This window comes from Xenopus tropicalis, chromosome 7 (assembly GCF_000004195.4).
Source record: "Xenopus tropicalis strain Nigerian chromosome 7, UCB_Xtro_10.0, whole genome shotgun sequence".
Taxonomy (NCBI): domain Eukaryota; kingdom Metazoa; phylum Chordata; class Amphibia; order Anura; family Pipidae; genus Xenopus; species Xenopus tropicalis.
Window position 1 is genome coordinate 130977441 of NC_030683.2, and position 25679 is coordinate 131003119.

The window sequence follows — 25679 nt, forward strand, 5'->3', positions numbered from 1 at the left end:
GGGGGGGGGGGGAGCAGAGACACAGTGGCCAAATAATGCTCTGAAGTGATAGAGAGATGGAGCCCCTTTCCCTTCAGCCGAGGAGCAGCAGGGATTCGAGCAGAGAAAGCACAGGGGGAGGAGGGAGACGGATGAGTTAATCAGTCCCAGCGACAGCTGAAAGGGCCCCCCCACTTCCCCTGATACATTGCAGCATTTCCAAATATCAGCACCAGCAAACCCCTGCGTGGCGCCGAATAAATACCGGATACATCTGTCACATACGAGATATCGCCGGCCCGCCGTTACACATATACACATATTTAATATATCACTCACCTGTATATTTCATTTTTTCATTGTAATTACACTGTTCAAAAATGAAATTAGGGGCTGAAATCCTTCCATAGAATGAAAAGTGGGTCAGACTGTGCCACTGTGACAGAATTCTCTGTTATACAGATAGCTAGAATCTCAGTCATAAAGCAGGGCGACTGCTGCTTACATGGGGGGATCAGATAGGATCTGTGCCACTGTGACAGAATGCTCTGTTAACTAGCTAGAATCTCAGCCATAAAGCAGGGCAGGACTGCTGCTTACAATGGGGGGATCAGATAGGATCTGTGCCACTGTGACAGAATGCTCTGTTATACAGATAGCTAGAATCTCAGCCATAAAGCAGGGCAGGACTGCTGCTTACAATGGGGTCAGATAGGACTGTGCCACTGTGACAGAATGCTCTGTTATACAGATAGCTAGAATCTCAGCCATAAAGCAGGGCAGGCACTGTCTGCTTACAATGGGGGCATCAGATAGGATCGTGCCACTGTGACAAGAATGTTCTGTTATACAGATAGCTAGAATCTCAGCCATAAAGCAGGGCAGGACTGCTGCTTACAATGGGGGGATCAGATAGGACTGTGCCACTCGTGACAGAATGTTCTGTTATATCTACCCATTATGCCCCTTAGAATCCTCTAGCCATAACATGGCAGTGGCCATCAGGAGCGTCTCCTCTCCCTCCTCCCTTGTCTCTTACCATATTTGGGCTCGTATTCCGCACTGCACCCACTACCAACTGTTTTGCTATCCTGCTTACTCTTCCCCCACGCCTATGTTGATCCCGAGCTCTTCTCCCTTCTAATGCTATCTTGTCCTATACTATGATACCCTAGCCACACATCTCAGTTCTCGATTCGAATCAGCTACTAGCCCGGCAGGACTCCGGAACCCCTTCCCTTCCCCTTCTTCTCTCTGTCTCTCTCCCTCTGCCTCTTTTCCACAATGTTGCTATTCCCCCGGGATCTCCCCAGCCACAATCGGTTATGTGGCCTTACTCTGTCCCCCGCCTACTGTGACAGTATTTTGCCCTTCTTCTCCACCTCCGTTCTATAAATTTCCTCACCTCTCTCAACCGCCACAATTAGCGTGATGCTTACTAATCCTTCCCAGCCCGCACAACGCTAGTTCCGGCCTTCCCCTCTCTCGCTTCGTGGTCTATCTCATGCCCCTCTCCCTGCCTTCTAATCTTCCCTACCACTGCCCCCCAAGTTGGCCTTACGCGCCCGGACATATCCTGCCTTTCTACCTCTACCGCACATCTTCTATTAACTCTCCTTCCCTCAACGAAAAATTGTCTCTCTACTCCCAATAAACAAACCGAAAACACCCACTTTTCCTCTTCCCCTCTCTCCTTCGCTCTCATCCCCTCTCCTTTCCATTTCTATTCCCTTCCCCTCAACTGTCTGCCTTCACTCCCCCATCCTCTCTCTGCTGTCTCACCCCTTCTCTCTATCTTTCATCTCACTCTTTGCTCGACATCTCCATATTGTGTCTTTTCTCTTAAGTCCAAGTGACCGAACCCCCTTTCCCTTCCCCTCTTCTCCTTCTGTCTCTCAACCCCTCTCCTTTCTATTCCCCCCCCAAACTTTTGGACCTTACTCCCCCACTCTTCCTCTTCTCCCTCCTCCCTCTTCTTATATCTTTCCCTCTCCCCCCATTTGTCTCTCTACTCCCTGAACCCCCTTTTCCTCACTATATCTCTTTTACCTTCTTACTTTCTCACCCCCTTTCTAATCTCATCCTGTTTGGGGCCCATATTTCCCCACCCCCCTGCCTGTACCCCTGGGGTTCAACTCTACACAATACACTTATACTGTGGGCCGTAATCAATGCTATGAACCTCCAAATGACAGTTTTTTCTGATTTTATTCAGCCCACATGATAGTAATTGCAGTTGTACTTCTGACTGGAGGGGTCGAGCGACCCAGAGTTCGGTTCAGTTTCAGCTTATTATTCAGTTTTATTGTGACAGTCGGACCTGGCGCCCAGAAAAACTCACTATGGCGGCCAAAAAGCAGGTGTCGGTTCAGACTCTGAGCTCGGCGTTAAAGCTGAGCTGCATGTTATATAACTCTCCTTTCTGATTAAAAACCCATTACAGGTATTAAGTGTCAGCAGGTAAAGGGGACTTCACCCAAAACTTTTTTCTTTATAATAAAAAATGTTATTCCATTAAGAGACGAGCATTTGTGTTTCCCCTTCTGTTCTCTTCACCAGTTTGTGCTACTTTGCTGCGGGAGTCAGAACCAGCAGTGGAGGTAACTATAATTTAGAGACAGACGCTGGATATTGGGAGGTTTTTGGAATCAGCTTATGTTAATATCCCTTAGTTTTATTTCTTAGCAGAAGTATAGTCGCTTTTCTAGGCCACTTGCCCCTTCTGATTGGGCCCTGATATAGAATCAGAAGATACAACTTAATTGTGGCATCGAATAATTAACAAACATTTAATATCCATCAATTCCCTTATTTAATTCTTGCAAACAATGTTTCAGAAATCTCTGGTTTCAAGTTCAGCTACCGAAACCTTAAATCAGATCCGGTTATCCGGAATGAGTGAGAATCAGAGCCACCGCAGGTACGTAACCGAGGTAAGAACGAACATGGAAACAGCTATTGTTCAACTTACAGAGGGGGGCAAACTCATAGTCCTACTGTAACTAATAATCATCTCCTAATGCTCTGAAGTGATAGAGAGATGGAGCCCCTTTCCCTTCAGCCGAGGAGCAGCAGGGATTCGAGCAGAGAAAGCACAGGGGAGGAGGGAGACGGATGAGTTAATCAGTCCCAGCGACAAGCTGAAAGGGCCCCCCCACTTCCCCTGATACATTGCAGCATTTCCAAATATCAGCACCAGCAAACCCCTGCGTGGCGCCGAATAATACGGATACATCTGTCACATACGAGATATCGCCGGGCCCGCCGTTACACATATACACATATTTAATATATCCACTCACCTGTATATTTCATTTTTTCATTGTAATTACACTGTTCAAAAATGAAATTAGGGCTGAAATCCTTCCATAGAATGAAAAGTGGGTCAGACTGTGCCACTGTGACAAGAATTCTCTGTTATACAGATAGCTAGAATCTCAGTCATAAAGCAGGGGCAGGGACTGTGCTTACAATGGGGGGATCAGATAGGATCTGTGCCACTGTTGACAGAATGCTCTGTTATACAGATAGCTAGAATCTCAGCCATAAAGCAGGCAGGACTGCTGCTTACAATGGGAGGGGATCAGATAGGATCTGTGCCACGTGACAGAATGCTCTGTTATACAGAAGCTAGAATCTCAGCATAAAGCAGGGCAGGGACTGCTGCTTACAATGGGGGGTCAGATAGGATCTGTTGCCACTGTTGACAGAATGCTCTGTTATCAGATAGCTAGAATCTCAGCCATAAAGCAGGGCGGACTGCTGCTTACAATGGGGGATCAGTAGGATCTGTGCCACTGTGACAGAATGTTCTGTTATACAGATAGCTAGAATCTCAGCCATAAAGCAGGGGCAGGACTGCTGCTTACAATGGGGGGATCAGATAGGATCTGTGCCACTGTGACAGAATGTTCTGTTATACAGATAGCTAGAATCTCAGCCATAAAGCAGGGCAGGACTGCTGCTTACAATGGGGGGATCAGATAGGATCTGTGCCACTGTGACAGAATGCTCTGTTATACAGATAGCTAGAATCTCAGCCATAAAGCAGGGCAGGACTGCTGCTTACAATGGGGGGATCAGATAGGATCTGTGCCACTGTGACAGAATGCTCTGTTATACAGATAGCTAGAATCTCAGCCATAAAGCAGGGCAGGACTGCTGCTTACAATGGGGGAATTGATTAGAATTTTCTTTCTTGAAGAAAATAACAAACAGTTGGTCGGACTTCCCCTTTAATTTGCTCAGAATCATTTCTAGGAAGTGAGAGGGTTATGTAGGGCTCGGTGTCCCAGGCCATAAATATGTATAATGAAACCCCTGAACGCAGAACCCTGGGTGGGTTTTGATTAAACAATCAATAATTCATGGCGGTGCAGGGCCGGGGCTGCGAGCGAAGTCGCTGCAATAGGAACCAATCGGCTCCGAGTCTCCGAGAAATAACCGCAACGTCGGTTTCACGGTTTCCTCTCACTGCCCCTTCTGATTGGTCGATAGAAATAAATAAATTGGAACAAAATTCCATTTAAATCTTTTTGCAACAATGTTTCAGAAATCTCTGGTTTCAATTCAGTCCGAAACCTTAAATCAGATCCGTTATCCGGAAAGCTTGGAACCCGCCCGCCCCCCGTAACCCAAAGCGCCCACATAGCAACGATACTGAAAACTAAATCTGCTTTTATATTTTATTAATCTGAATTGTGAGCAAAAGGCTTTATTTAATATTTCATAAATGACTCGCGGGAGGGACGACTGTATAAAAGTCAAACTGTTCTCTACTGAGATTCTGCCTTTGTCTCCATTAACTGCTTCATTATTCCTTATATACTGATACTAATAGCTACTCATAGAGTAATAATATGTACTGGGGCTGTGAGATAGCAGGTATAGTAGGGAGAGATGGTGCCTATAGTAGCAGTGGGGGGATAATAGCCTCTGGGAAGGGACTGGGGCTGTGGGATAGCAGGTATAGTAGGGAGAGATGGTGCCTATAGTAGCAGTGGGGGGATAATAGCCTCTGGGAAGGGACTGGGGCTGTGGGATAGGCAGGTATAGTAGGAGACGATGGTGCCTATAGGTAGCAGTGGGGGGGATAATAGCCTCTGGGAAGGGACTGGGGCTGTGGGCATAGCAGGTATAGTAGGGAGAGATGGTGCCTATATGAGCAGTGGGGGATTAATAAGCCTCTGGGAAGGACTGGGGCTGTGGGGATAGCAGGTATAGTAGGGAGAGATGGTGCCTATAGTAGCAGTGGGGATAATAGCCTCTGGGAGGGACTGGGGCTGTGGGATAGCAGGTATAGTAGGGAGAGATGGTGCCTATAGTAGCAGTGGGGGGATAATAGCCTCTGGGAAGGGACTGGGGGCTGTGGGATAGCAGGTATAGTAGGGAGAGATGGTGCCTATAGTAGCAGTGGGGGGATAATAGCCTCTGGGAAGGGACTGGGGCTGTGGGATAGCAGGTATAGTAGGGAGAGATGGTGCCTATAGTAGCAGTGGGATAATAGCTCTGGGAAAGGGGACTGGGGCTGTGGATAGCAGGTATAGTAGGGGAGAAGATGGTGCCTATAGTACAGTGGGGGGGGGGATAATAGCCTCTGGGAAGGGACTGGGGCTGTGGATAGCAGGTATAGTAGGGAGAGATGGTGCCTATAGTAGCAGTGGGATAATAGCCTCTGGAAGGGACTGGGGCTGTGGATAGCAGGTATAGTAGGGAGAGATGGTGCCTATAGTAGCAGTGGGATAATAGCCTCTGGGAAGGGACTGGGGCTGTGGGATAGCAGGTATAGTAGGGAGAGATGGGTGCCTATAGTAGCAGTGGGATAATAGCCTCTGGGAAGGGGACTGGGGCTGTGGGATAGCAGGTATAGTAGGGAGAGATGGTGCCTATAGTAGCAGTGGGGGGATAATAGCCTCTGGGAAGGGACTGGGGCTGTGGGATAGCAGGTATAGTAGGGAGAGATGGTGCCTATAGTAGCAGTGGGGGGATAATAGCCTCTGGGAAGGGACTGGGGCTGTGGGATAGCAGGTATAGTAGGGAGAGATGGTGCCTATAGTAGCAGTGGGGGAACATAGTAGCAGTAACACTGGGGATAACAACCACATGTTACAAATAAGTGTACCAAGTATCTGTGAATAATTATTTACTACTAATCCTTATTAACTCCATGGACCCGTTAATAACTTGGGAATATTAGAGTAAATAACAATCATTTCCATGAGAATTTCTGTTTGTGCCAATGAATCTTACAGTATCTGGGGATTAATTGTAGCTCAATGCACCATTCACTAATAGTAACTGCAGGCCATTAGTAAGCTAAATGTAGCTGAGAGTCACTGGAGCATTAATTACACACTGAGGCCGGTGGGGTTGAGTCAAGCAGGAACTCGATGGTGCATTAATATTGAGCTGTGAGTAAGCTAAAAGTAGCCAAAGCTCCCTGGGGCAATAAGAGCTAATAGTAGAAGTTGTGGGGAGCTTATAGTAAGTCAATATACTACTTCAGGTCAGTGCTTGTATCTATAAACAGGGCTGGATTTAGGGGAGCACCGGGGGGCCCCAAGGCTAATTGAGAAGTAAAATGCACAGAACGTTCTAGTAAATGTCTCCCCGGGGACAGGAGAGCAAATCATTCCTCATATTAAAGGGGAACTTCACCCTAATAGTAGCTGAAGTTGCCTGGGGCAATAAGAGCTGCTATTAGAGGTTGTGGGCAGCTTATAGTAAGTCAATGTACTACTCAAAGTCAGCACTTGTATCTTTACACAGGGCAGGATTTAGGGGAGCACCGGGGGGCCCCAAGGCTGAATGAGAAGTAAAATACACAGAACGTTCTAGCAAATGTCTCCCCGGGGACAGGAGAGCAAATCATTCCTCATATTAAAGGGGAACTTCACCCTAAAAGTAGCTGAAGCTCCCTGGGGCAATAAGAGCTAATAGTAGAAGTTGTGGGGAGCTTATAGTAAGTCAATGTACTACTTCAGGTCAGTGCTTGTATCTATACACAGGGCAGGATTTAGGGGAGCACCGGGGGGCCCCAAGGCTGAATAGAAGTAAAATGCACAGAACGTTCTAGTAAATGTCTCCCCGGAGAGAGGAGAGCAAATCATTCCTCATATTAAAGGGGAACTTCACCCAAAAAAGACATCTAAGGGAATAAAGACAGCTTCCTTATGTTTGTGTTGACCTCACTTGCCCCTCTCCCGTGGCAAAACCACTAATTACACACGGTTATTGCCCCCCCATCCATTCCTGTTCATGTGCCCAACCTTAGCCCGGTCTCCGGGCAGTTATAAATAGCCGGTAGGAGTAAATAGGGCAAAGTAAAGGCCCTTCGGTAGTAAGACGTCAAAAGCAATCAGACAGTGTCAGTTTGGCAGAACCCGCAGCGAGAAGGAAAAAAAACGACTTGTCAGCTCCCCGGAAAGGTCAGGGTAGAAATACGGGATGTGAGCGGCCAATCAGATCTGTCAGATTTTACACAGATTACGCGAGTGTCACCCTTCAGATAAGAGCTAATGATATTGGAAATATTACTAATCCCCGGCAGCCGCGGACTCATTAAACAGGACAGGCCCGTGTCAATGCCGCGTGTTTAATTACTGTCCATTCCCTGCACTGATGGTTCCGACTACATACTCCAACACAGCCCTAGGCACCTCCCCCCCCCAGCCAACTTTTCCATTGGTCTTCATTACTCATTTCCTATAGATTTTCAATTATTTGCCTTCTTCTGTCTCTTCGCAGCTTTCAAATGGGGGTCACTGACCCCGGCAGCCAAACCCTATTGCTCTGTGAGGCTCCAGTTTTATTACTTGTTATTCCTTGTCTTTCTATTCAGCCCCTCCCCTATTCATATTCCAGCGTCTATTTTAATCCACTGTCTGGTTGCTAGGTTAAATTGGACCCTAGCAACCAGATAGCTGCTGACATGGAACAAAAAGCGAAATAATTCAGAAACCGCACATAACAAATAACGAAGACCAATTGCAAATCGTCTCAGAATAGCACTCACTAAAAGGTGAACAACCCCTTTAACATTAAAGAAGAAAAGTCCCCGATCATGCAAAGCATTGTGGGAGCTGGAGTACTTGCTGGAGGGCTGCACTGGTTCATGCAGTCTAGACCAGCAGTGCAGGGAATAGCATTCAATAGTAATGACAAGAGGAATCAATGGCTGCTCTGGGAAGTTGCTTAGAATTTTCTTTCATCAGTAGGCAGAATAGTTTGGGTTTATATCCCCTTTAACCATCTCCAACCAACTAATCCAACCCCCTTGCAGTGATATAAATAGAAGCTACTGGGCCCCCACACGAGGGAAATATTTTTAGGGCCCCCCCCCCCCAGTGAGACTGAGTAACACTCGCAGCCTCTGGGACTGCTGCCCCCCCCCCCCCTGAATTGCACTATTTTTGTTCATGAGTCTCACACAGCTGGAAGGGATTTTACAAGCAACAGCTGGAGCTTAACCCTCTGCTGCCCACAAGTAATGACCCCCCCCACATCCAACGTGCCCCATATCTACGCTCATTGGCTCCCCCCTCCCACTCTCTGCATATAAATAGACCCGTCTCCCGTATTCGCCTACTGCCTATTGGCCACTGGATTCCGTAACAACTCCGGGGTCCCAATTCCCAGAACTGCCAATCCCATGACCCCCAAAAATCATACCCAGCCAATAGATGTATTCTAAGCAGAGAAAAGTGCCCCCCCCCCGGCAATGCAAGAACGACCCACAGGTACTGGGAATAAAATCAATATATGTCAAGCATGTCCCATTTCTTTCCTTATGGGGGGCCCCTATGGTGATAGGGCCCCAGGACAGTACCAATAGTAGGGGGGTCAGGGAACTCTATGCACGAAGGGAGAATACAGAGCTGGGGGGTAGGATCGGCCCAGATACACATAATATTAATACATTTTGCAGCAGGAATATTAACACTTTTCACCTCAATTTTCTCCCACTTTGCTGGTCACCGAAAATCAATATCCCCCCCAATTCCCAGTCGCCTTCAAGTACAAAGTAACATTCTATTGGGTAGTTTTATTCCAAGCAAACATTATGCCTGAACCCTATTTGCTCACAGAATATTCACCAGGACTCAAGGGGTTAAAGTTTTTAGTCCATTTGGACATCAGATCTAACGTTACCCTTTAATCTTCTACAATAAAGATCTGTAAGCTTTGGGCCGCCAGCTGTTACTGAATAACAAGCCCTAGCGTTCGGCAAGGCATGGCAGCTAGGGATGCTGGGAAGTGTAGTCTCAATGTCATTTTCAAATGGCTGCCCTTAACAGTGTGGCTGCTGATTTGGAAGTGTTTCAGGGGTTCTCAAACTTGGGGTGAGTGCTTATTTGTGCCCTGGGAACCCCTGGAACTATAGCGGGGTGACTGTTACCCCAATGTTTCTATATATCTGTAACCTTGTTATGGGCTAAGGGGGCCCAGCCTGAAGGCCAGTTAGGGGGGGATTTGGGGTGAGTGCTTATTTGTGCCCTGGGTACCCCTGGAACTATAGCGGGGTGACTGTTACCCCAATGTTTCTATATATCTGTAACCTTGTTATGGGCTAAGGGGGCCCAGCCTGAAGGCCAGTTAGGGGGGGATTTGGGGTGAGTGCTTATTTGTGCCCCGGGTACCCCTGGAACTATAGCGGGGTGACTGTTACCCCAATGTTTCTATATATCTGTAACCTTGTTATGGGCTAAGGGGGCCCAGCCTGAAGGCCAGTTAGGGGGGGATTTGGGTGAGTGCTTATTTGTGCCCTGGGTACCCCTGGAACTATAGCGGGGTGACTGTTACCCCAATGTTTCTATATATCTGTAACCTTGTTATGGGCTAAGGGGGCCCAGCCTGAAGGCCAGTTAGGGGGGGATTTGGGGTGAGTGCTTATTTGTGCCCCGGGTACCCCTGGAACTATAGCGGGGTGACTGTTACCCCAATGTTTCTATATATCTGTAACCTTGTTATGGGCTAAGGGGGCCCAGCCTGAAGGCCAGTTAGGGGGGATTTGGGGTGAGTGCTTATTTGTGCCCTGGGTACCCCTGGAACTATAGCGGGGTGACTGTTACCCCAATGTTTCTATATATCTGTAACCTTGTTATGGGCTAAGGGGGCCCAGCCTGAAGGCCAGTTAGGGGGGGATTTGGGGTGAGTGCTTATTTGTGCCCTGGGTACCCCTGGAACTATAGCGGGGTGACTGTTACCCCAATGTTTCTATATATCTGTAACCTTGTTATGGGCTAAGGGGGCCCAGCCTGAAGGCCAGTTAGGGGGGGATTTGGGGTGAGTGCTTATTTGTGCCCTGGGTACCCCTGGAACTATAGCAGGGTGACTGTTACCCCAATGTTTCTATATATCTGTAACCTTGTTATGGGCTAAGGGGGCCCAGCCTGAAGGCCAGTTAGGGGGGGGGGTGAGTGCTTATTTGTGCCCTGGGTACCCCCAGAACTATAGCGGGGTGACTGTTACCCCAATGTTTCTATATATCTGTAACCTTGTTATGGGCTAAGGGGGCCCAGCCTGAAGGCCAGTTAGGGGGGGATTTGGGGTGAGTGCTTATTTGTGCCCTGGGTACCCCTGGAACTATAGCGGGGTGACTGTTACCCCAATGTTTCTATATATCTGTAACCTTGTTATGGGCTAAGGGGGCCCAGCCTGAAGGCCAGTTAGGGGGGGATTTGGGGTGAGTGCTTATTTGTGCCCTGGGTACCCCTGGAACTATAGCGGGGTGACTGTTACCCCAATGTTTCTATATATCTGTAACCTTGTTATGGGCTAAGGGGGCCCAGCCTGAAGACCAGTTAGGGGGGGATTTGGGGTGAGTGCTTATTTGTGCCCTGGGTACCCCTGGAACTATAGCGGGGTGACTTTTACCCCAATGTTTCTATATATCTGTAACCTTGTCATGAAGCCCACATACCGGCGGTGCGTCACGATGCCCCATGGGGGTAAATAGAGATACACAGCTCCTGCTCAGACTTCTAATAATAAAGTCAATAAACCGCCCAATTCTCTCAAACACGGATTATATTCGCTAAATGCATCCCAAAGAGGCCGACGTGCAATTCACTTAGATACCAATGTGCTGTTATTTTGGGTAACTGTGAGCATTTTTGGCTCGGCGTCATTTAAAGCCCATCAATGTACGATTACTGCCTCTGCTGGAAAAAAAAAATCAAATTCCCCCTCGCTCAGTGTATGGAAGAGTATCCGGTAAGAGGTGCGGAGCACATTACTATAATTTGTGGCCAGAGGTTTGTAATAAGAGCAGCGAGGTGTACGGGGAAGGGAAAATCAATCAGTCGGGGGGGACGGAGGGAGAAGCAGAGGAGGGAGAGGTGTGAGGCAGACAAGGTGCAGAGGAGGGAGTCGGATGCAGCAGAACCAGCACCTCGAGGAGTTAACGACTTGTGCTACAGATAATGTGTTACTTGCAGGGAATGGCCGCCCAGCAGGGGAGGTATACAGGTGGGCAACTCATGATACAGGGCTATACCAAGCCTTGGGGGTGGGGGGTAATGTTGTAAAATTATATTATATATTCAGGAGAGAGAGGAACATTGGCAAAACACCCACACAACACAGAGATCCCAATACAGAGATTTCCCCACGGAGACTGAACATGTGAGACCTACGAGCGAGCGGCCGGGGACAGAGCCAAATCTAAGGGGAAACGGTGCCCCCAGTAACGAGGGAGAGGGGGAGGCGATACAGGGAATGGGGCTCGGGGCAAATGGGATCCAGTCGCCCCCATCGGCACCGTGTCGGGAACATCCCCAATCAACAAACCCACAAATACTCAGAGAGAAACAGCAAATCCACAGGGAATAGTGATCCGGATACAGGCAAATCCCTGGGAATATGGGATAGGGATACACTGTATCTATATGGGATAGGGATACACTGTATCTATATGGGATAGGGATACACTGTATCTATATGGGATAGGGATACACTGTATCTATATGGGATAGGGATACACTGTATCTATATGGGATAGGGATACACTGTATCTATATGGGATAGGGATACACTGTATCTATATGGGATAGGGATACACTGTATCTATATGGGATAGGGGTACACTGTATCTATATGGGATTGTGATACACTGTATCTATATGGGATAGGGACACACTGTATCTATATGGGATAGGGATACACTGTATATATATGGGATAGGGATACACTGTATCTATATGGGATAGGGGTGCACTGTATCTATATGGGATTGTGATACACTGTATCTATATGGGATAGGGGTGCACTGTATCTATATGGGATAGGGACACACTGTATCTATATGGGATAGGGATACACTGTATCTATATGGGATTGTGATACACTGTATCTATATGGGATAGGGGTGCACTGTATCTATATGGGATAGGGACACACTGTATCTATATGGGATAGGGATACACTGTATCTATATGGGATTGTGATACACTGTATCTATATGGGATAGGGGTGCACTGTATCTATATGGGATTGTGATACACTGTATCTATATGGGATAGGGATACACTGTATCTATATGGGATAGGGATACACTGTATCTATATGGGATTGTGATACACTGTATCTATATGGGATAGGGACACACTGTATCTATATGGGATAGGGATACACTGTATATATATGGGATAGGGATACACTGTATCTATATGGGATAGGGGTGCACTGTATCTATATGGGATTGTGATACACTGTATCTATATGGGATAGGGACACACTGTATCTATATGGGATAGGGACACACTGTATCTATATGGGATAGGGGTACACTGTATCTATATGGGATAGGGATACACTGTTCTATATCTATATGGGATAGGGGTGGGGATATACACTGTATCTATATGGGATAGGGATACACTGTATCTATATGGGATAGGATACACTGTATCTATATGGGATAGGGACACACTGTATCTATATGGGATAGGGAACACACTGTATCTATATGGGATAGGACACACTGTATCTATATGGGATAGGGATACACTGTATCTATATGGGATAGGGACACACTGTATCTATATGGGATAGGGGTGCACTGTATCTATATGGGATAGGGATACACTGTATCTATATGGGATAGGGATACACTGTATCTATATGGAATAGGGGTGCACTGTATCTATATGGGATAGGGATACACTGTATCTATATGGGATATGGATACACTGTATCTATATGGGATAGGGATACACTGTATCTATATGGGATAGGGGTGCACTGTATCTATATGGGATAGGGATACACTGTATCTATATGGGATAGGGGTGCACTGTATCTATATGGGATAGGGGTGCACTGTATCTATATGGGATAGGGATACACTGTATCTATATGGGATAGGGATACACTATATGGGATAGGGATACACTGTATCTATATGGGATAGGGATACACTGTATCTATATGGGATAGGGATACACTATATGGGATAGGGGTGCACTGTATCTATATGGGATAGGGATACACTGTATCTATATGGGATAGGGATACACTATATGGGATAGGGATACACTGTATCTATATGGGATAGGGATACACTGTATCTATATGGGATAGGGATACACTATATGGGATAGGGATACACTGTATCTATATGGGATAGGGATACACTGTATCTATATGGGATAGGGATACACTATATGGGATAGGGATACATTGTATCTATATGGGATAGGGATACACTGTATCTATATGGGATAGGGATAAAGAGGTTTCGGAGACTGGATAATTCAAGTCAATATTCCAGTGGCAAAGGGAAATGTACAGTAAGGAAATACCTATATATAAGTATATAGCGCTCAGGGGGCAGAAAAGCAATAGAATCCCTAGTATGGTCTTTGGAGGAAGAAGGAATATACAAAGGCAAGTACAGAGCAATGTTACAGCAAGGAATAGATTTAGGGAGACACAGACATGGGAAAGTGCTTGGAAAATCTTCCACAGAAGAGTATGGAAAATGCAGGCCTGGGATATTATATGGGAAATACGGCCCCAGGATAGCGTATGGGAAATACGGCCCGGGATATTATACGGGAAATACGGCCCCGGGATAGCGTATGGGAAATACGGCCCCGGGATAGCGTACGGGAAATACGGCCCCGGGATAGCGTACGGGAAATACGGCCCCGGGATAGCGTACGGGAAATACGGCCCCGGGATAGCGTACGGGAAATACGTCCCGGGATAGCGTACGGGAAATACGGCCCCGGGATAACGTACGGGGAAATACGGGCCCCGGGGATAGCGTACGGGAAATACGGCCCCGGGATAGCGTACGGGAAATACGCCCCGGGATAGCGTACGGAAATACGGCCCGGGATAACGTACGGGAAATACGGCCCGGATAGCGTACGGGTAATACGGCCCAGGGATAACGTACGGGAAATACGGCCCCGGGATAGCGTACGGAAATACGGCCCCGGGATAGGTGTGGGAAATACCGGCCCGGGATTAGCGTACGGAAATACGGCCCCGGGATAGCGTACTGGGGAATACGGCCCCGGGATAACGTAAGGGAAATACGGCCCGGATAGCGTACGGGAAATACGGCCGGGATAACGTAAGGGAAATACGGCCCCGGGATAACGTACGGGAAATACGGCCCCGGGATAGCGTACGGGAAATACGGCCCCGGGATAGCGTACGGGAAATACGGCCCCGGGATAGCGTACGGGAAATACGGCCCCGGGATAGCGTACGGGAAATACGGCCCCGGGATAGCGTACGGGAAATACGGCCCCGGGATAACGTAAGGGAAATACGGCCCGGGATACGTACGGGGAAAATACGGCCGTGGATAACGAAGGGAAAATACGGCCCCGGGATTAACGGTACGGAAAATACGGCCCCGGGATAGCGTACCGGGAAAAACGGCCCGGGGATAGCGTACGGGAATACGGCCCCCGGTGATAGCGTACGGGAAAATACGGCCCCGGGATTAGCGTCACGGGTTATACGGCCCCGGGATAGCGTACGGGAATACGGCCCCGGGATATGCGTACGGGAATACGGCCCCCACCCCCCCCACGGATAACGTAAGGGAAATACGGCCCGGGATAGCGTACGGGTAATACGGCCCCGGGATAGCGTACGGGTAATACGGCCCCGGGATAACGTAAGGGAAATACGGCCCCGGGATAACGTAAGGGAAATACGGCCCCGGGATAGCGTGAGGTAGAGAGTAACACAGGGAGTAACAAGGAAATGGTATTGGGGTGCAGATAGAACTGGGTTTATTCTGCTGAAATGACCAGGAAACAGAAGAGAGGTGAGATGGGGTTCAGGGACCCACAGAGACTTTGGGGGAGCAGAGTATTTAAGAAACTACTGGAAGTGCAGAAGGTTCAGATGCACAAAGTGGGGGCAGAGATAATATTGGGGAGAAGAACTGGTGGGTGGGGTGGGGGGGTCAGAAATACATTCTAATAATGGAGAGAATTTGAGAAAAGAAGGGGTTAAGGGGGGAAATGACAGAGACTCTGAGAAGGGAAGGGTTAATAGAGATATATTTAGGCAGAAGCTCACGGAGATGAAAAGGGGCAGATGATACACAGAGAGGAGATTGTTGGGATTGGGAGAGAGACAGAGGCAAATCTGGAATGACAATGTCCTGGCTTGGAAATGGCTAATGTTGGAGGGTCCGGGGGTCTGTGCTGGAGAGAGGGTCCGGGGGTCTGTGCTGGAGAGGGGGTCCTGGGGGTCTGTGCTGGAGAGAGGGTCCGGGGGTCTGTGCCGGAGAGAGGGTCCTGGGGGTCTGTGCTGGAGAGGGGGTCCGGGGGTCTGTGCTGGAGAGAGGGTCCGGGGGGTCTGTGCCGGAGAGAGGGTCTGGGGGTCTGTGCTGGAGAGGGGTCCTGGGGGTCTGTGCTGGAGAGAGGGTTCCGGGGTCTGTGGCTGGAGAGAGGGTCCGGGGTCTGTGCCGGAGAGAGGGTCCTGGGGGTCTGTGCTGGAGAGGGGGTCCTGGGGGTCTGTGCCTGGAGAGAGGGTCCGGGGGTCTGTGCCGGAGAGAGGGTCCTGGGGGTCTGTGCTGGAGAGAGGGTCCGGGGGTCTGTGCTGGAGAGGGGGTCCTGGGGGTCTGTGCCGGAGAGAGGGTCCTGGGGGTCTGTGCCGGAGAGGGGGTCCTGGGGGTCTGTGCTGGAGAGAGGGTCGGGGGGTCTGTGCCGGAGAGGGGGTCCTGGGGGTCTGTGCTGGAGAGAGGGTCGGGGGGTCTGAGGTGGAAAGAGGGTCGGGGGGTCTGAGGTGGAAAGAGGGTCCTGGGGGTCTGTGCTGGAGAGAGGGTCCGGGGGTCTGTGCTGGAGAGAGGGTCGGGGGGTCTGTGCCGGAGAGAGAGTTCAGGGGTCTGTGCTCGAGAGAGAGTCTGGGGGTCTGTGCTGGAGAGAGGGTCCTGGGGTCTGTACAGGGGAGATGCCAGGGATCGATGCCAGCGAGAGGGTCCTGGGTCTAGGGGGTCTGTGCTGGGGAGAAGGGGTTGCTGCATGGGTCTACAGGCAAAATTGGGGGGGTCTGTGCCAGGGGGTCTGTGCCAAACCTCACTGAAGTTGCAGGGTCTGTGCCAGGGGAAATGTACTGAGATCAGTATTTGGGAAAGGGGAGAAGTTTATTATTAATGGACAAAGGTCAGAAATGAGAGAAAGTTGAGGTGTGAGCACTAGGGAGGGAAAGGGAATGGGGGTTCAGTATTATAGGAGGCAGCATTTGAGGAATTTGGGTGCAAGGGGGGCACTGGTGGTGGGGGCATCAGTGCTTGGGATCAGGGTTGGTTGAAAGGGTTACTTTTGGGAGGGTACAACATTGGGGGAGATAGGTTTGATGCAAATTAGGAATTGGTGGGTACAGGGGCAGTATAAGTAATGGGGTACAGTCCTAAGGATAAGTATTGAGGTTCATATTGTGGGTGATGGGGAAAGGGTGGGTCAGGGGCAGGGGGGTCAGTAAGGAAGAATAAAGTATAAAACAGCCAAACAGGAAAGAAAGCTGAGGGGGGAGAAATAGATATGTCAGTGGGAGATAGATGCAATACAATGGGGGGCAGGAGAGAATTTGGGGTGCAGGCAGGGGCAGATGGCTGGAGAGAGGACAGTACAGGCAGAGGAGGGAGCACAAGGGTTAATCAGTCCCCAATAGAACAGTGAGGGTGGCACCAAGTCAGAGCAGACACCCCATCCCCTCAGAATTAGCACCCCAACTCCTTGTGCCAAAAACAAATCCGGGCGCGGAGGCAAAAGCACCAGGTCTGGGGGGAAGTTGAGGGGGGGCACAGGGAATGGGGGGCACAGGGAATGGGGGGCACAGGGAATGGGGGGCACAGTGCCCACAGCAGCCTGGCATGAACACAGCAGCAACATCCATACAAACAATCCTCATCCCAGGGAAGTGGGGGGCGCTCACCCCATCCCGCCATACCCGGGGCAGACTTACCCAGTGCCAGGGGCAGAAGGGGCAGCAGCAGGGCACCGGGCCAGCTCATCTTTCCCATACTGAGCCCGGGAACTCCATCTGCTTCACAAGTCGGGGTGCAGCCCGGGAATCCCCGGAGTCCGGCAGAACTGGGGGTACATAGCGCCCTCTTCCTGGGCAGGATCCCCCCTAATGTCCAGCGGCTCCGGCCGGGTGTGAGAGGCTGTCCTGGGCGCCTGTGTCCCTCCGTGTCCCTCCGTGTCCCTCACTGTGTCCCTCCGTGTCCCTCACTGCCTGCAGCAGCTACAGCCTGGCATCAACTGGCTCTGCCTCCCTCTCATTGGTACAGGCTCCCCCCTCCCCGACTGCTCCGCTCCCCCCTCCGCTCTCCCCCCTATCCCTGTCTGCCTCTCCCATGCCCCTCTCTACTGCTCTCTCCCCCAATCTGACTGCTTGGCCCCCTTTCTGCTCCGCTCCCCCCCCCCATCCTTTTCAGCCCCGCTCTCTTCATTCCCCTCTGCCTTGCTAAGCTCCCCCCCCCCAACCTGACTGCTTTGCTTTCCCTTCCGCTCCGCTCCCCCCCCCAACCTTTTCTGCTCCGTTCCCCCCCCCAACCTGACTGCCTTGTACCCCCACTCCGCTCTCTCCCCCCAACCTTACTGCTTTGCTCCCACCTACTGCTCCACTCTCCCCCCCCCCCCCCCCACTACCTGATTTCTTTGCTCCCCCTCTTTCTCCCCTCATCCTTGTCTTATCCGCACCCCCTCCTGTTGCTGCTCTGCTCTCCCCACAAATCTGTCTGCTCCGGTCTCCCCTTACCCCCTGTGACTGAAACAAAAACTCTCCCACTTATGAATTAAGATTCAAAATAAGCCCTGGGGCATTCCCAGTACCCAAAGGCCCAAACAGCCCCCCCAGCCTAATAAATAGTGACTGTCTGTGGCACCTTACAGCCCCCCTGGCATTCCCAGTACCCAAAGGCCCAAACAGCCCCCCCAGCCTAATAAATAGTGACTGTCTGTGGCACCTTACAGCCCCCCTGGCATTCCCAGTACCCAAAGGCCCAAACAGCCCCCCCAGCCTAATAAATAGTGACTGTCTGTGGCACCTTACAGCCCCCCCTGGCATTCCCAGTACCCAGAGGCACAAACAGCCCCCCCAGCCCAATAAATAGTGACTGTCTGTGGCACCTTACAGCCCCCCTGGCATTCCCAGTACCCAGAGGCACAAACAGCCCCCCCAGCCCAATAAATAGTGACTGTCTGTGGCACCTTACAGCCCCCCTGGCATTCCCAGTACCCAAAGGCCCAAACAGCCCCCCCAGCCTAATAAATAGTGACTGTCTGTGGCACCTTACAGCCCCCCTGGCATTCCCAGTACCCAAAGGCCCAAACAGCCCCCCCAGCCTAATAAATAGTGACTGTCTGTGGCACCTTACAGCCCCCCTGGCATTCCCAGTACCCAAAGGCCCAAACAGCCCCCCCAGCCTAATAAATAGTGACTGTCTGTGGCACCTTACAGCCCCCCTGGCATTCCCAGTACCCAGAGGCACAAACAGCCCCCCCAGCCCAATAAATAGTGACTGTCTGTGGCACCTTACAGCCCCCCTGGCATTCCCAGTACCCAGAGGCACAAACAGCCCCCCCAGCCCAATAAATAGTGACTGTCTGTGGCACCTTACAGCCCCCCTGGCATTCCCAGTACCCAAAGGCCCAAACAGCCCCCCCAGCCCTAATAAATAGTGACTGTCTGTGGCACCTTACAGCCCCCCTGGCATTCCCAGTACCCAGAGGTACAAACAGCCCCCAGCCTAATAAATAGTGACTGTCTGTGGCACCTTACAGCCCCCCTGGCATTCCCAGTACCCAGAGGCACAAACAGCCCCCCCAGCCCAATAAATAGTGACTGTCTGTGGCACCTTACAGCCCCCCTGGCATTCCCAGTACCCAGAGGCACAAACAGCCCCCCCAGCCCAATAAATAGTGAGTGTCTGTGGCACCTTACAGCCCCCCTGGCATTCCCAGTACCCAGAGGCACAAACAGCCCCCCCCAGCCCAATAAATAGTGACTGTCTGTGGCACCTTACAGCCCCCCTGGCATTCCCAGTACCCAGAGGCACAAACAGCCCCCCCCCCCAGCCCAATAAATAGTGACTGTCTGTGGCACCTTACAGCCCCCCCCGGCATTCCCAGTACCCAGAGGCACAAACAGCCCCCCCAGCCCAATAAATAGTGACTGTCTGTGGCACCTTACAGCCCCCCTGGCATTCCCAGTACCCAGAGGCACAAACAGCCCCCCAGCCCAATAAATAGTGACTGTCTGTGGCACCTTACAGCCCCCCCTGGCATTCCCAGTACCCAGAGGCACAAACAGCCCCCCCAGCCCAATAAATAGTGACTGTCTGTGGCACCTTACAGCCCCCCTGGCATTCCCAGTACCCAGAGGCACAAACAGCCCCCCCCAGCCCAATAAATAGTGACTGTCTGTGGCACCTTACAGCCCCCCTGGCATTCCCAGTACCCAGAGGCACAAACAGCCCCCCCCAGCCCAATAAATAGTGACTGTCTGTGGCACCTTACAGCCCCCCCTGGCATTCCCAGTACCCAGAGGCACAAACAGCCCCCCCCAGCCCAATAAATAGTGACTGTCTGTGGCACCTTACAGCCCCCCCGGCATTCCCAGTACCCAGAGGCACAAACAGCCCCCCCCAGCCCAATAAATAGTGACTGTCTGTGGCCACCTTACAGCCCCCCTGGCATTCCCAGTACCCAGAGGCACAAACAGCCCCCCCCCCAGCCCAATAAATAGTGACTGTCTGTGGCACCTTACAGCCCCCCTGGCATTCCCAGTACCCAGAGGCACAAACAGCCCCCCAGCCCAATAAATAGTGACTGTCTGTGGCACCTTACAACCCCCCTGGCATTCCCAGTACCCAGAGGCACAAACAGCCCCCCCCCCCAGCCCCAATAAATAGTGACTGTCTGTGGCACCTTACAGCCCCCCTGGATTCCCAGTACCCAGAGGCACAAACAGCCCCCCCCAGCCCAATAAATAGTGACTGTCTGTGGCACCTTACAGCCCCCCCCGGCATTCCCAGTACCCAGAGGCACAAACAGCCCCCCCAGCCCAATAAATAGTGACTGTCTGTGGCACCTTACAGCCCCCCCCTGGCAATTCCCAGTACCCAGAGGTACAAACAGCCCCCCCAGCCCAATAAATAGTGACTGTCTGTGGCACCTTACAGCCCCCCTGGCATTCCCAGTACCCAGAGGCACAAACAGCCCCCCCAGCCCAATAAATAGTGACTGTCTGTGGCACCTTACAGCCCCCCTGGCATTCCCAGTACCCAGAGGCACAAACAGCCCCCCCCCAGCCCAATAAATAGTGACTGTCTGTGGCACCTTACAGCCCCCTGGCATTCCCAGTACCCAGAGGCACAAACAGCCCCCCCCAGCCCAATAAATAGTGACTGTCTGTGGCACCTTACAGCCCCCCTGGCATTCCCAGTACCCAGAGGCACAAAACAGCCCCCCCCAGCCCAATAAATAGTGACTGTCTGTGGCACCTTACAGCCCCCCCGCATTCCCAGTACCCAGAGGCACAAACAGCCCCCCCCCCAGCCCAATAAATAGTGACTGTCTGTGGCACCTTACAGCCCCCCTGGCATTCCCAGTACCCAGAGGCACAAACAGCCCCCCCCCAGCCCAATAAATAGTGACTGTCTGTGGCACCTTACAGCCCCCCCGGCATTCCCAGTACCCAGAGGCACAAACAGCCCCCCCCCCAGCCCAATAAATAGTGACTGTCTGTGGCACCTTACAGCCCCCCTGGCATTCCCAGTACCCAGAGGCACAAACAGCCCCCCCCCCCCAGCCCAATAAATAGTGACTGTCTGTGGCACCTTACAGCCCCCCCGGCATTCCCAGTACCCACAGATTGCCAATCCAGGCCTGTGCCACCTTTCCAGCCACCAGATCTAACTTGGCTATTAACCCCTTCATACCGTTATTCTCTATTTACCCCCATCCGCAAACCCTGAAGGATCACTAATTCCATCTTTCTGTTCCTTCTCCTCCTTTTTAACTCCTTTATAGGCCAATTTAACCCTCTCCTTCCCTCTATCTTTCCCCTTATTCTCTTTGCTGTATTAATAGGAGGTACCCCAGGTTTCTCCAGCTGCCCCTCTGAGCTGATTGGTTGCAGAGAGACTGAGGGGACAGTGTGATTGGATTTATAGAAACTTACAGTCTGGGGGGAAATATACAGCATATATATATATATATATATATTGCAAATGCTTTGTGGTTTAACAATACTTAGTGTCACATGAGAACTACAATTAATAAACTTGATCGCTTCAGAGTAAATGATTATTGTATAGTCGAGACTCTTCAAGAAACATGAACTACATCTATGGAACAAAGGGAAAAAAGTCGTCTATATAACTGCACCTTCCATCCGTCCGTAAAGGGCCATAGATAGCGAGACATCACTATTGGCTAATGTTACACTGCTGCCTTGTATTCCCCAGCATTGAAAGGGTTACTGCCTGCCCTGCTCTCATTTCCCTACAGAAATAGGGGTTGGTAGCACTAGGTAGGTACCTAATATATAGGGGCAGAGACAGGGGAAAGTGTTGGAAGGGTTACTGCCTGCTCTGCTCTCATTTCCCTACAGAAATAGGGGTTGGTAGCACTAGGTAGGTACCTAATATATAGGGGCAGAGACAGGGGAAAGTGTTGGAAGGGTTACTGCCTGCCCTGCTCTCATTTCCCTACAGAAATAGGGTTGGTAGCACTAGGTAGGTACCTAATATATAGGGGCAGAGACAGGGGAAAGTGTTGGAAGGGTTACTGCCTGCCCTGCTCTCATTTCCCTACAGAAATAGGGGTTGGTAGCACTAGGTAGGTACCTAATATATAGGGGCAGAGACAGGGGAAAGTGTTGGAAGGGTTACTGCCTGCCCTGCTCTCATTTCCCTACAGAAATAGGGGTTGGTAGCACTAGGTAGGTACCTAATATATAGGGGCAGAGACAGGGGGAAAGTGTTGGAAGGGTTACTGCCTGCCCTGCTCTCATTTCCTTACAGAAATAGGGGTTGGTAGCACTAGGTAGGTACCTAATATATAGGGGCAGAGACAGGGGAAAGTGTTGGAAGGGTTACTGCCTGCCCTGCTCTCATTTCCCTACAGAAATAGGGGTTGTAGCACTAGGTAGGTACCTAATATATAGGGGCAGAGACAGGGGAAAGTGTTGGAAGGGTTACTGCCTGCCCTGCTCTCATTTCCCTACAGAAATAGGGGTTGGTAGCACTAGGTAGGTACCTAATATATAGGGGCAGAGACAGGGGAAAGTGTTGGAAGGGTTACTGCCTGCCCTGCTCTCATTTCCCTACAGAAATAGGGGTTGGTAGCACTAGGTAGGTACCTAATATATAGGGACAGTGTATTGGAATGGTTACTACCTGCTTTACATTTATTTAATTTCCCAGTAAATATTTTATTATATATAGTATAGGAGAGGCCTAATGTGCTTCCTTACAATATAAAGGGGCCATTCGTGTGACACGATGCTCATCTCTGTATTCTCAGTCCATTCTCCCATCCTCCTTGTTTGGAAAAAAATGTTATTGTGGATATTACAGGTTTGTTGCCCTTTCTACAATCACCCTATTTCATAACACAGCTGCATGGATTCTGACAGGCTAATATTTATGCTGTCAAAGCCCTGAGACAACAGGATCATATAATAGAAAGCAGCAGCCACTGACAGTCTGGGTGCACATCCCCAAGTCGGCCTCTAGGTGGCGCCTGTTTCTTCCACAGCTCAGACAGCCTGAGTGACATGAGGGTTTCTGGGAGTTGCTACTTGGTGCTTCTGTGCTGGGAACTTTTAGCTGTTAGTCCTTGCAGATCTCATAGATAAATTGATGGGGGTTCCCCCCCCCCCATCTGTGCAAAATTCATTAATATTAGAAAAAAGTCGAAAGTTTCCCACTGACTATAAAGCTGAGGGCGGAGAAGATATTTAAGCTGATTTTCCCTCCTTGTATAATTAAACCCTTCGTAACGTGGAAGGGAGTCACTTATAATGGGGATTGGGGGGTTAATCGGAAACAAAACTATGACCCATTTGTGGGTTCACCCTTAATATTTAGTATGTTATAGAATGGCCAATTCTAAGCAACTTTTCAATTGGTCTTCATTATTTATTCTTATAGATTTTGAATTATTTTCCTTCTTCTTCTGACTCTTTGCAGCTTTCAAATGGGGGTCACTGACCCCGGCAGCCAAACCCTATTGCTCTGTGAGGCTCCAGTTTTATTGTTATTGTTACTTTTTATAACTTATTTTTCTATCAAGGTCCTCCCCTATTCATATACCAGTCTCTCATTCAAACCGCTCCCTGGTTGCTAAGGTAATTTGGACCCTAGCAACCAAATAGCTGCTTAAACAGGCACAGTTCCCCTTTAATCAGAGCTGCACACCGCCGCAGCCATTGTCGGAGATAGCGAGAGCCCACAGAACCGAACAGGGATAATAGGGGGATACAGAATGGCGGAGAGTTAATTAGGTGTCATGAAACAAAGCCGCCGGTTGCTCCTGGCAACGGATGTCACCAAACGCTTTGGGACCGGATTCCTGGCCCTGGCGTCACTATTAGTTACTGACCCCCCCCACGGCAAGATATTTTGGTACCTTCCACTATCCCCTAAAATGAGGGTCAATATCCTCCGAGGCGCCTAGTGGGCGCTGCTGTCCCCAATGCTGCTGCTGTCATCCGATTGGCTCTTTTTTCATCATTTAAGTGGCATATATATTAACATTAGAAACAAACATCACCGGTGATGTCACCGATAGCAACCAATCAACAATCAGATTTGAAAGGTCACCTACAAATTTGAAAACAAAAGCAAAGATCTGATTGGTTGCTATGGGCAACATCCCTGGCGATGTTTGTCTCCCAATGTTAATAAATGTGCCCCTAAATCCCTTGAATAAATGGGGTTCAGTAATACAGGGAGGTGTATGAGGGGCAACTAGAGCATTGGGCAAATCTTCCCTCAAACCGGATTCAAAGTAACAAAGAACCATCCGGCTCCTCTAATTAATCCAATGGGAGGAAGGAAGGGATTATGGGATGTCACTGTAAGTGCCCTATTGCCCCGACCTGTGGTCTTGGCCCGCGGCCTCCCGGCTCTGGAAGGGTTAATAAAAAGGATTTGGCTGCTAATCTCTGCGCCGGCACCGGCCGAGGGTTTAGGGAGTCGGCACAATTATAATGTGATAATAAAACTGAACTGATGCATTCGGCGAATCTCAGAGGTGCTTTGAAATCTAAACAGGAAAGTGCTACCCTGAGCGAAAATTTATTACTGACACACAATGCGCCGCACGCGTTCCGCCGCACTTCCACCCCGCGTGCCGCCGAGCTGCTCTGCAGCCTATATTGTCTGCCGACATGGTCCCTTTAACCCTCGAACGTCTGTAACAGCCAGGGACTGGGGCTGTGGGATAGCAGGTATAGTAGGGAGAGATGGTGCCTATAGTAGCAGTGGGATAATAGCCTCTGGGAAGGGACTGGGGCTGTGGGATAGCAGGTATAGTAGGGAGAGATGGTGCCTATAGTAGCAGTGGGGGGATAATAGCCTCTGGGAAGGGACTGGGGCTGTGGGATAGCAGGTATAGTAGGGAGAGATGGTGCCTATAGTAGCAGTGGGGGGATAATAGCCTCTGGGAAGGGACTGGGGCTGTGGGATAGCAGGTATAGTAGGGAGAGATGGTGCCTATAGTAGCAGTGGGGGATAATAGCCTCTGGGAAGGGACTGGGGCTGTGGGATAGCAGGTATAGTAGGGAGAGATGGTGCCTATAGTAGCAGTGGGGGGATTAATAGCCTCTGGGAAGGGACTGGGGCTGTGGGATAGCAGGTATAGTAGGGAGAGATGGTGCCTATAGTAGCAGTGGGGGGATAATAAGCCCTCTGGGAAGGGACTGGGGCTGTGGGATAGCAGGTATAGTAGGGAGAGATGGTGCCTATAGTAGCAGTGGGGGGATAATAGCCTCTGGGAAGGGACTGGGGCTGGTGGGATAGCAGGTATAGTAGGGAGAGATGGTGCCTATAGTAGCAGTGGGATAATAGCCTCTGGGAAGGGACTGGGGCTGTGGGATAGCAGGTATAGTAGGGAGAGATGGTGGCCTATAGTAGCAGTGGGGGGATAATAGCCTCTGGGAAGGGACTGGGGCTGTGGGATAGCAGGTATAGTAGGGAGAGATGGTGCCTA

General features: G+C 50.3%; 1 protein-coding gene across 1 annotated transcript in view; it reads right to left on the bottom strand.

Moving 5' to 3' along the window:
* Window positions 1-17646, bottom strand: part of igsf21 (immunoglobin superfamily member 21) — a 256988-nt gene extending 239342 nt beyond the window's left edge. Inside the window, 1 exon segment of the mRNA NM_001078772.2 lies at window positions 17419-17646. Within this exon segment, the coding sequence (NP_001072240.2) occupies window positions 17419-17476 (58 nt within the window). The 5' untranslated portion in view covers window positions 17477-17646.
* Between the last annotated feature and the right edge of the window lie 8033 nt (window positions 17647-25679).